Source organism: Plenodomus lingam (assembly GCF_022343315.1).
Source record: "Plenodomus lingam strain CAN1 chromosome Unknown contig_11, whole genome shotgun sequence".
Taxonomy (NCBI): domain Eukaryota; kingdom Fungi; phylum Ascomycota; class Dothideomycetes; order Pleosporales; family Leptosphaeriaceae; genus Plenodomus; species Plenodomus lingam.
In genome coordinates, this window is record NW_027093929.1 from 1640625 (window position 1) to 1652454 (window position 11830).

At 50.7% G+C, this 11830-nt stretch overlaps 5 protein-coding genes across 5 annotated transcripts; 2 read left to right on the plus strand and 3 right to left on the minus strand.

Annotated features, from left to right (window-relative positions):
* Positions 1–1836: 1836 nt before the first annotated feature.
* On the plus strand, positions 1837–3799 carry IAQ61_000950 (uncharacterized protein; the record flags this gene model as incomplete). Its single annotated transcript, XM_066094893.1, has 6 exons — positions 1837–1897; positions 1969–2019; positions 2098–2832; positions 2881–2976; positions 3029–3193; positions 3243–3799. 6 exons carry the CDS (start codon positions 1837–1839, stop codon positions 3797–3799), a joined length of 1665 nt encoding a protein of 554 aa, XP_065955201.1.
* A 341-nt stretch (positions 3800–4140) lies between these two features.
* On the minus strand, positions 4141–4671 carry IAQ61_000951 (uncharacterized protein; the record flags this gene model as incomplete). The annotated part of the gene is made up of 1 exon (XM_066094894.1): positions 4141–4671. One exon carries the CDS (start codon positions 4669–4671, stop codon positions 4141–4143), a length of 531 nt encoding a protein of 176 aa, XP_065955202.1.
* Positions 4672–4724: 53 nt separating this feature from the next.
* On the minus strand, positions 4725–7190 carry IAQ61_000952 (uncharacterized protein; the record flags this gene model as incomplete). Its single annotated transcript, XM_003841294.2, has 4 exons — positions 4725–5136; positions 5185–6355; positions 6429–7024; positions 7072–7190. 3 exons carry the CDS (start codon positions 7188–7190, stop codon positions 5307–5309), a joined length of 1764 nt encoding a protein of 587 aa, XP_003841342.1. The 3' UTR covers positions 4725–5136; positions 5185–5306.
* Positions 7191–7942: 752 nt separating this feature from the next.
* IAQ61_000953 (uncharacterized protein) lies at positions 7943–8837 on the minus strand (the record flags this gene model as incomplete). The annotated part of the gene is made up of 4 exons (XM_003841293.1): positions 7943–8315; positions 8367–8470; positions 8522–8656; positions 8817–8837. 4 exons carry the CDS (start codon positions 8835–8837, stop codon positions 7943–7945), a joined length of 633 nt encoding a protein of 210 aa, XP_003841341.1.
* Positions 8838–9259: 422 nt separating this feature from the next.
* Positions 9260–11565, plus strand: DUS3 (tRNA-dihydrouridine synthase 3; the record flags this gene model as incomplete). The annotated part of the gene is made up of 3 exons (XM_003841292.2): positions 9260–9462; positions 9512–11398; positions 11478–11565. The coding sequence occupies 3 exons, from the start codon at positions 9260–9262 to the stop codon at positions 11563–11565; spliced, it is 2178 nt and encodes a 725-aa protein (XP_003841340.1).
* Between the last annotated feature and the right edge of the window lie 265 nt (positions 11566–11830).

Sequence of the window (11830 nt, forward strand, 5' to 3'; positions counted from 1 at the left end):
ACGATCCGACGGTATGGTAACCGCATTGTTCAGCCGAAGAGGTTCTTTTGTGAGACTAATTTTCCTTCAGACGTTAAGATCAATCTTCTTCTGCACCGCTAGGGCTTGCAGTAGCCACGAACTCTGGCTCAGGTGGATAACCGCATCAAAATGGTAATAGAATAGCTAATCCGAACCTTCGATTGAGATCACCAAGCACCGTCTCTTGACCTGTCGGTTGCATTCCGCCTTTGCATTGCAGCAAAACACCCACGAATCATTCTCCTCGACTCGAGCACATCATTCTAGTCGGTATAGTACGGGCACACACGTAATTCATTACATATCCTGACCTCGGGTGGAGACCAATAATCCGCGCAATCGCACCTGCTTTATTGAACTGTACAGTACATACATGGCCATCTCCCTTGCACTGCTTAAACACCTCGAGATGCCCACTCTGTCTACTATGGAGAGTATAAATGTTGATCTTATGTTTCGGGCCTACTGTTAGCCCTGGAGGTCATGCTGTCTGGAGAGCCACGTGATGACGGAGCTAACTGCATTCTGCAAAGCAATCCCTTTGACAGACCAACAAGATTGATGGCGCGTGTCGTCAGTTTAACACGGACCATGATCTCTGGATGATGAAGGTATGGCTCTGAATATCATCTGTTATACTTTAGCCATTTGCATTGTGTTAATCAGACAACTCCCACCAATCTAAAGCCACCGAATATTCACCACGTCCAACTTCGGCAAATAGCGTTGCGCGTCCAATACAATTGAAAGACATGTCTGGGCGGGGCACTCTGCCAGAAGGACCGAAGGAGGGCGGAAAACAGATGGTACCTGAATCATTTCGTTGCCCGGTCTTACCCAACTCGTCGTTCTTCTGGACTTCGGCCCGATATCTCCATCACGTTGCGTATGAATCTTGCCTCATGTGGTTCTGAGATTTTAATCTGTCGTACCGCACCCTATTGTATCTGATGCATGCCACAGTGTCATGCGTAGTATACACGCTGGATGCAAATATGAATGCTGGTCCTGTACCAAAGGTGGGGTTCCGGGGTTATTCTCCGCTGGTATGGAGACTTAAGGGTAAGGGGGGTTTACATATATGCGGGATCACCACCCAAATCCTTGATGGAGGCGCGGTAAAACACTTTGCAAATAAACCCGGCGATCTTGATGGAAAGTAATACTGTCGGGGACCGAGAGCCATGCTAACTGCTATGGTACTCTATGGTACAGACAACCGCACTGCGTCCGATCGTCTGCAAGACATACCTTCGGCTGCTGCGACAGAGTCTGTTCTTGGGTGCCGTCAGCGCTACTCAATTTTTTCAACGAAGATTTTCAACGAGTCCGTCCAAAAAGCAGTGGCAATATGAGCAAAGACTTCCTCATTGTGCAGAGGCTGTACGACCTCTGGAAACTTGATCCAGAGGCACAAAGCATTACCTAGCTGTGCTGCATCTAGCCAAGTCTTGGCATGTTCGTCTCTGGTACACGAATTCGGGCTCTGACCAGCCGCTCGTCAAACGTAGGTAATTCCATTGCTCATACGTTGCTGTGCCCCCCGCGGTAGATGACACCGGCTGGAAGAAGTGCGGAGGGTGAAACGAGGCTGATGTGGCTGGGCAATGGTTATGATGTCATCGTCAGCGTTTATTCGCTTCCATGAGAGGCCCAAGCTCAAGCAGTGAGACTCAACAGAGCTTCAACGCGACATCATGTCGTGCGGGTACAATACTCATCCAAAGCGTGATGCCTCAATAGATTGTGCTTGCTATCCATCTTCTTCACCCATCTGACAAGTGATTGAGCCCCTAAGCGAGCAGCTACCCCACCATGCACGGCATCCTGGAACTGTCACTGCAGCTGCTGAACTCATTCATTCCTGGAAATCATGGTGTGTAAGCTCAGGCGAGTCCACTTGGACTCACTAAAGCCCCATACTGGAAACTTACCAAGCTGCCGAAGGACCACTCGGCGCCCAAATCCCAATACAGGGTGAACAAAATTTGGTAAAGCGTGAGTCTCACTTCAATACAGCCTATCAAGACTCTGGTCGTACTCCAGTGCCATGGTTTCGATTGACATGCTATGCAGCCACGGCCACGACCAAGTCCTCTAATCTGCCAGACTACTTTGTTACCGACGATGGACATTTCCAAGGCCCAACACAGACGGGCAGTGCACCCTTTCTAGCGCAAACCAATCTAGCGCCGTTCGCTGGAGTATCATACATACCTAATACGCCGCTGGAGACTCAAATACCTATTGCTGGTAATCCAGACAACAAGAACATCTTTCAAAGTCTCGCAAATCTCAGTCCTTATTTTCCCAATCCCAGAGGCTTCGGCGTTGATGAATATGCTATCCCCCCTGGGTCCAATGTATCATGGCTGAACATGGTGCACCGCCATGGCAGTCGCTACCCAGAAGTCAGCGGTGATGCTGCCGAGCGAACTCTTGGTTTGAAGCTCAGCAATGCGACTGGGAAGTTCACTGGTCATGGGCCCCTCGATTTCCTCAATGACTGGAAATTTTTATTGGGTGCTGAGATCTTGGTGCCAAATGGCAAACAAGAGCTCTTCACTTCGGGAACACTGCATTACTATCAGTATGGCCATTTGTACCCAAACAATGGCAGCAAGATTGTTGTGAGAAGTACTACGCAGCGGCGCATGACAGAGTCTGCAGAGTATTTCCTTGCTGGCTTCTTTGGTCTAGGCTGGGCGCAGAACGCAACTCTTGAGCTAGGTATTGAATGGCCGGGCTTCAACAACACATTGGCTGGATACAAGCACTGCGATCACAATAGCTGGGGTATGGCCAGGGATGGTACGACAACTTTCTTCATCCTTTGAGCGCATGACTGATGATAATTAGCCCTCATGAAATGGGTAGGTGTATACTTGCGCGATGCCCATAAGCGCTTCACCGATAATATCTCTGGTGATCTAGATTGGACTCTCAGTGACACTTGTGAGTTTTCCAAGAAAAGAGAATGTCGAGCTGTGGTGCTAATGAGACCTAGATAACGCTCAAGCCCTATGCTCCTACGAGACCGTTGCTCTGGGCTTCTCACACTGGTGTGGACTCTTTACATATGAAGAGTGGGAAGGTTACGAGTATGCTCTAGATATCGCATTTCAGGCCGGGACAGGCTTCGCGTCTCCCGTTGGTCGCGCCATTGGCATTGGTACATAACATCCTATAATCTCGATACCAAAGTCACTAACAACCCTCAGGCTACGTGCAAGAGGTGCTTGCTCGTATGCAACACCATGTCATCACTGAGCCAGCCGCGCAAATCAATGTCACGCTCGATAACAACACGATCACTTTCCCAGTAGATCAAAACCTCAACCTCGATTTCAGCCATGATGCGGGCATCCTCGGCATCTTGACTGCATTTGGATTGACTCAGTTCAACGATGTACTCCCCTTGACACATATCAAGAGGGACCGTGAGTTCATCCTCTCACACCTGCAGCCTTTCGCCGGCCGTCTCGACATCGAGATCATCAAGACGCCCGCTCCCGTCAATCCTGACCGAACGTCGAAGAATATTTACCTAGATGGTAAGCCGACGAATTACGTGCACTTCATTCTCAATCAGCGCACGATTCCACTTGGCAGGAGCTTGGAACAATGTGGAGATAGGGACGATGGATGGTGTGAAATGGACACTTTCATCAAGGTGCAACAGGAACAGATTGAGTTGGCTGACTATGACTTTGCATGCTTCGGGGACTATGAGAACCCCAAGTATGGGGATATTACTGATGGGAGGCCGATACGGTAGCGTGGAGGTCTCCAGGGTACGATATGGTAGATGTATATGGCTGATAGGTGAGCTAGTCACATACAATAATAATCACGGTAGATATGCTGAGCTAAGAGATTGGTAAGGAGGACTTATAAGAACTCCGCATGATATAGTGAGAACACGTCAGCAAAAGCACACTAGGAACCCCTAGGGTGCATAATCACAATTATGCCAAGTATATCAACATTGATTATAGTAAAAATTTGTAAAAATTTCATTGCCCACAAAAACTAAACTAAAATGCCCTACACAAACAAACCTACAAAAGCAAACCTATACACAAAAAAAGATTCAAAAAACCCTAAAAACAAATACCCCTAATACCTATACCGGACCTTCCTCACATCCACCCAAGTCGATTTAAACCCCTTCACCCACTCCTCCTCCTCCTCACTCTTGCAACTCTTCATTCGCTCATTCCACTCCTCCATACTGACACAAAAGCCACGCTTGCCGGCCTGATATGGCGCCACATAGCACCACTCCCAGCGCGTCTCCTGGAACATCTCCTCCCTGCAGTACACGCAGCTGCTGTGCTCCTCTGTCCAGCGGAGCAGACAGGAGGCGTGGGCGGTGTGCCCGCAGATCTTGGTTTTGATGGCGGGGTCTGCTGGCGCGGGGGGGTTGTTAGTTGGATGGTGGAGGAAGGGTGGTGGAGGTGGGAGCGTACCAGAGGCGACTTGCGCTTGCTCTTGAGCATGGCCCTTGTTGGGGACCAGTGGCTCGAGGCAGATTGGGCAGTCATCCCCTTTGGCGATGTTGGCCGGGTGGACGACGCTGGTGGCGGCCACGAGGGCCTTGACGCGGGATGCCTTGTCTGGGACGCGGGTCATGGTGTTTGAAGACATATTGGTAGTTGGGGTGGTATTGGTAATGGTAGTAGTGGTAGTAGTATGTGTTGAAAGAGTATTGGGTACTTGTATAATACTGTGATGGTATGTATGCAATATAGTAAGAACAAGGGAGAGCAGGTAAGGTCTCCCTTTTATCAGGTCTGAGAGCAACTAATTCGAATATTATGCTAGTGCAGAAATACTATGCAGATGAATATATTGTAGTTTTACCAGTCGTGCATGAATGAGACCAAGGTTAGACATTCGTGAGCACTGACCTCAACAACACTCTAGGCTACACTTTTGATATCAGCCAACGAATTCGCGCCGCCAGAGTCCTGCAGCCTGCATGTTTGACCAAAAAAAAAAAGACCTGACGTGCCTAGATATTGTTCGTGTCCCAGAGAAATGGTCGAGTCCGGAACACCAGACACCCTCACTAGCTTCACGATCGTGGCTCATAGCCACACTTTTTTCATCCTGAACCGTGATTCAGCATCATATTTTGACTTGCACAATGCAACGTACCATAATTGCTAATTCTATTACTGAAATATACCATTCTTGTTGACCTATTGCCGCAACGTACCATTCTTACGACCCGACTAGCCTGCGTGATGAGGTGGTAGATATTGTCAAGGCCACGATACCTACTTGGTGTTCAGCACATCGACCCAGCCTTCAGGTCTTAGCCTCCCTCCCGCATATCCTTCCTGTAGGAACTTTTCGCCATCGAACCCAAATTCGATGAGAGCATCTTCGCTGCCCCATTCCCCGTGGCCGCTCATGCCAATGGGGACCTTACCAGCACCCTTGACACCATCTACGTACCCCACGGGGAACTGGATGCAAGGTATTCCCGTGAAGTTTGCCAGCCATGCATATTCCATGTTGCGAAGCTGCTGGTTGCCATTCGACACACCATAACTGAGCTCGCCATCTTCGATGGGCCAGCCTGCATTTGGTGTGGTTGGTGTGACGATGACGAGGCCAGGATGGGTGCGGTAAAGGTGCGCTAGATGTTCCATAAGAATATTGCGTACCCGCTGAGCGAGGAGGAAGTCTGTAGCGGGTGTCTGCTTAGCGACGCTCATGAGAACCCTGTTGGGGCTAGTGAGATCGTATATAGAACTCCGATGGCCGCTTGCACCCTCGGCCAGGATAGTCATGGCATGAGCTATTTGCCCTTGGGGTAGAAGGGGAATGGTGATATCGACAGTCTCGTAGCCTAGTTCAGACTTGAAGTACTGTAACGCTGACTGGCAAGCCTCTTGGACAGCCGGATCTGCACGATCAAGCCATGCTTTGTAAATTCCAATGACTTTGGGTCTTGGTCCAGAGATCTTCTTTGGTGGGCTGAAATCCGATGAAGGGTAGTGTGTTGGGTCAGGTTGGGCCATGACGCGATATGAAATTTCGAGATCTGACATGTTACTCGCCAACGGGCCTCGAACTGTGACCGACTTGCCTGCATCAGGCATTGGTGCGACCGATACACGAGCATGGGAGGTTTTGAGACCATAAAGACCACAGTAGCAACTCGGGATACGAACAGAGCCACCGCCGTCTGAACCGATGGCGAAAGGAATGATTCCATACCCGACGGCTGAGGCAGCACCACCTGATGACCCTCCGGTGTAGTATGAATTGTTGTATGGATTAAGTGGAGTGCCCCAATTGGGATTGTTGTTGGTAGTGTCTGCCATTGTTAGTTCTGATGTTCCAATTGGATAATCTATGGCTCTATAGAGCTTGCAGGTGTCTTGACATACCCATCCCAAGCTCATGCATAGTCAGCTTCCCCACGAGTATAGCTCCTGCTTCCTCGACCTTTTTCGCACACCAACTTGTCTCCTTATCTCCGCCATCAGTGTAGTCGTGCGTCGTGCCAATATATCTTTTGTAACCCTTGATTGCCAGATCATCCTTGACACCAAAAGGTACACCATCAAGTATGCCTAGTGGTTGACCCTGCTTCCACCTCTGCGTCGACTCCGCAGCAGCCTGTCTTATAAGCTCTGCCTTGCTCTCCATAAACGCAGTCGCAAGCGTCCTCTTCTTGTGATCCCCATTTCTGAGGATGAGAGGTAGAAGAGCTTCGACTACATCGGTGGGTGTGGTCGCACCGCTCGCGTATGCGTCATGAAAGTCCTGGATGGTATAGAAGCGTGTATCCGAGGCATTGGGCAGTGTACGGAAACTTGTAACATCTGTATAGCTCCCAGGAGCTTCATCGTTGTCATACGGGAGCAGAATCACAGTGGGATCGTATCGTGGATCGATGCCATCGAGCTTGCGGCATTTTCGCAATGAGCTGAAGCCGGCGTTGCTCCAGAGCGCATGTGGAACTAGGGGAATTGCAGCGACCCTACTTGAGTGAGCCCAGTGACTACGAGGTACATGATAAGTGCATACGCATATGAAAGAATGTCCAATATCTTTCCCTTGAAAATAGGATTCTGTCCCTCTGGTGGTGCTTCGAAAGGCGTCTCATGAACTCTTGGCGTGGGGTAGTTCAGGAACCGCGGTGTCATGGTGGGCTTATTCTGTCGCGCAACGGGTGGAATCCTTCGTCTGGTTGCTTGCAAGTGCACAAGAACAGCGACCCCAATGAGGTAACTATTTACTTGTCATGCGATATGGCTTCGATTCCAGTCAATTCCAATCTCCAACATTCAGCTCTGACATGTGCTGACGCTAGTCGTTGCCTCGGGACGGCATGCTCACGGAGCGGGCCCTGTGTACACAGTAGGTAGTCAGTACATGGGCCGGACGTTCCGTAATATGCCCACCCCTTTTGGGCTCGCTGTATCATTCACTTTGTCCATCGGCTGTGAGCGGCCCTTTTATGTTAAGGTGAGAGGTAGGATTGCCATTGCCGCGAAACCTCCGCAGGCTTCCAACATGTGCTTTTCAAAGGCACAGGCTTCGATCAATTGAAAAGAGGTGTGGATTATCAACTTCTGATGGCTCAACATAAGTAATACGCTTTTGAATAATACACGATTTTGTCGCTACGAATGTGAAATGCCTTCGCCCGGAACACAATTTAGTTCCCTCTACAGTATTCCACATCAACACGCAACGTTGCACCAAAAAAAGGTAGACGAGGTGTGCGTGTTGTCCCCTCCGTCAATGGTTCGAAGATATGATCGTTTACCAACAGGCCCCGGCTTGTGCGTCTCTGAAGCTGAGACCGGCAGTGATGCTATGTGATCCGACACGTCAGCATCGCTTACTGTGCAGAAAGTGGCAATGTGGAGTCCGCTTGAGCATGTCTGCCAATCTACTGACCCTTGCGGGGAACAGCGGCTGAGCCAGACACCTCGTCACCCATACGGTTGTACTCCTTCTGCAAGTTATCGACCTGCTTCTTCAGGATCTCCATGTCACGGTCCTTGGCTGCGAGCTCGTTCTTGAGTTTGCCAACCTCGCCAGCGCCGCCGACATCCTTGAGTGAAGTACCCTTCTTTGCGTTGGTGTCGCCCTTGTAAGCCTTGAGCTCTTCCTCCAGACGGAGAGTGTCAAGGATCATGACATAGGTGCGGTTCAGGATAAGGGAGAGGAAGAGCGTGAATCCACAAAGGTACATGTTGCGCTGCGAGTAGAATTTGCGGGCCTGGACCTCCATGCGTTCGATGCCACCAAGGGCTGCGTTACTGCACGATGTGTTAGCGCGCGCATGTAGCGCAAGCAGGTTGTTGACATACCTTCCGCGGGCGCCTGGCTCATCCGAGCCAGAAAGCTCTATTTGAACGCGGTAGACACGGTTGACACTGTCAACAAACAGGATCAGGATGAAGATGAATGTAATCTAGCCCATTTTAGATGACGTTCAATCTATCGAACAGGGGCCGTATCCTACCTTCATGCCATATTGTAGCTTGGCTATTATTGGGCTCTCCGAGATGAAGGTGAAGAGCTTGCGGCGCCATGTGAACGGCAGTGGGACAATAAGGGCGCAGAAGATGAGCATCTCCGTCACCAGAAGCAAGAAGACCTGAACAGACAAGAAGAGTAAGTAAAGGGGCCACATGTTCGATACCAGCCGTAGTGGTGGTGAAAGGCACACGAGCAGCCAACGCAGGCGAATGCCATGATCATTGCCCGCATCGTGCCTTCCATCCGTCCACCCGTCATGGCCAGGTTGTTTCTCTTACCAGACTGTAGTAGAGCGTCATTTTGGCGACGTGCTGATAATTTCAGGGCAGGGAGGCCGATGTGTATGTGCTGTTTTGAGGGGCGGGGCTGAGCGGTAACAGCAAGGCCTTTTCAAGTCGCAGGAGTGGTCGAGAAAGGCCAAGTCGGCAGACTGGAGGCCAAAGAGGTGAGGTGAAGGATACAGACAGGTGGTGGAAAGGTGAGATGGGAAAGCAGGCACAGGTTAGGCGATGTCAAGTAGGAGCCGCAACTGCCTAGCTTGTGAACAAAATACGTCACAGCACTCCCAGCTTTGGGAGAGGCGCACGGGCCGAGTGTCAGTCTAACCCTCTTGGGCCCTCCACTAACATTCTCAAATTGTCCAACAAACCTTTCTTGGTCGAGCTGCGAAGCCACGACCACTTCGCATATCTAGAAGCCTGTTTCGGCGGACTATTCGCCAATGACGACAGAGGCTATGGAGGGAGTAGTGAAGGACGAGCCGGTTCCCAATGGTGCGCCAGTAGAGTCCCATGGCACTGCTTACAGTGGCAATGGTGGTGAAGTAGATGCAAATGCTGAGAAGAAGCGAGCGAGGAGTAGCACGCCAGTGCATGATGAGACTTCAGTGAAGCGTGTAAAGGGTGTTGCCCCGATTAAGGCTGAGTTGGTTGCATCAAGTCGAATGCGATGCTGCACGTGCTAAGAACACCAGATTTCTGATTCATCGAGGTGATAACAGAATTGCGACAAAAGAGAAAGTCGTGGATGACGATGCAGCTGAAGCCGCAGACGATCGCTACAGGAAAGATGCCCGTGATGGTGGGGGTAACGGCAAGGGCAAGAAAGACAAGAAGCAAAGGGGCCAAAACACCAGTCGAAACTTTGGAAGCTCACGCGACAAGACTCCGCTCTGCAGTTCTCGTGCTCTCTTCAATGAGTTCTCCGCAAAGGAATGTCCGTTTGGCCAAAAGTGCAAATTCGAACACGATCTTCGGAGGTACTTGAGGGAAGGCCGACGGGAAGATCTCACGACCATGAATGGCCAATGTCCAGTATTCGAAGTCAAAGGGTTCTGCCATATGGGGTGGAAGTGCCGATTCGTCGGCAGTCACTCGGAAGAGCGGACTACCGAGGACGGAAGAAAAGAGCTTGTGTTGAAAGAAGACGCTGAACGCAAAGCTCAAGTTGCGGATGTTGAAGAGGAAGTTGGCGTTGTCAACATCGTATCCAAGGATGTCAAATTTGGTCTGTCAAGACGGAAGATTAGCACACCACGCTCTGACCAATACATTGAATGGATCGAGAAGAACAAAGGCCTGGAGCGTGAGGTTTTCGACAGCACAATGGGCGACTCTAAGGCTCTCAAGGAGGAGCTAGAAGCTCGCCGAGCAGAATACGTTGAAGCACCATTCCGACCCTCAGAAAAACGGCGCATCTATTATGGACCAGAAACACCGGTTCTCGCCCCCCTCACAACCCAAGGAAACATGCCCTACCGCCGCCTCTGTGTCGATCTAGGATGTCAAGTGACCTGGAGCGAAATGGCAATGGGCATGCCACTCATACAAGGCGAACGTGGCGAATGGGCCTTGATGAAAGCTCACGAATCCGAAATCACGCCTCCTGCATTCCAGTCCAAGAACAAAGTTGTCCAAGGCTATGACAACAGCACCGACATGAAGTTTGGTGCCCAAATCGCTGCGAACAAACCCTGGCTTGCCACGAAGACAGTAGAAGTTCTAACTGACCACTGTCCAAAACTCCGCGCTATCGATCTCAACTGTGGATGTCCCATCAACCTGGTGTGCGAAAAAGGTGCCGGTTCTGCACTCCTAGACCAAGAAGCCAAACTCGAACAGATACTACGTGGCATGAACTACGTATCCAAAGAGGTCCCTATCACTGTCAAGATCCGCATGGGCACCAAAGACAACCAGCCCACGGCCCAAAAGCTCATCAAGCGCCTCGTCCTCGGCGGCCGCGAATCTATTGAGACTGGCAAAGGCACCTGCGGCATCGCAGCCATCACGCTCCACGGCCGGAGCAAACAGCAACGCTACTCCCGCAGCGCAGACTGGTCCTACATCGCTGAATGTGCGTCGCTCATTACCCGGCTCAAGAAAGAACGCGACGCCCAAATCGACACCCTTGCCGAACCCGATGCCCGCGACCAACCCAACGGTGGAACCGTCTACTTCGTCGGCAACGGCGACTGCTATTCCCACACAGACTACTACAACGCCCTCGACTCGGCCCACGTCGACTCCGTCATGATTGGCCGCGGCGCCCTCATCAAACCCTGGATCTTTGAGGAAATCACCACAAACCAGTACCTCGACAAGTCGGCCACTGAGCGCCTCGCCTACATTGAAAAGTTTGCAAAATACGGCATGCAGACTTGGGGCTCTGATGAACAGGGCATCGGCACCACGCGCCGCTTCATGCTCGAGTGGCTCAGCTTTGCCCATCGCTACGTGCCCGTGGGTATTCTGGAGTATTTGCCACCCCATATTCAAGATCGGCCGCCGATTTTCAAGGGCCGGAATGAGCTCGAGACGCTGCTGGCGAGTGAGCATTACAAGGATTGGATCAAATTGAGGTATGTGGCGGCTCGCTTGTTGTTCATGGCTGAAGCAGCTCAATTTGTATGATATGGTTGCTAACTCTTCATTCCGCAGTGAAATGTTTCTGGGTCCTGCGCATCCAAACTTCAAGTTTGAGCCAAAGCACAAGTCGAATGCCTATGAGATTGAGGCCGAGGGATAGATGGATGAGTGCAGCAGTGCTGGCTGAGACTTCCAATGTGCCTACTGAGTGAGCTTGAGAGGTCTCGAGCGTCGTAAAAACTGTATTTTCCTAGGTGCATATTGGAGGATGGGATTCGGTATTGTGACTGGGAAACGTAGCGAGTAGAACGATTTCAAAGCTTTTCATCATCTTTGATATCTTGACAGTGTCCATAGCACTCAAAACTGCCTCAAGACGTTGTAAATCGTCTCACAAAATCAACTCCTAATGCAACACACAAAGC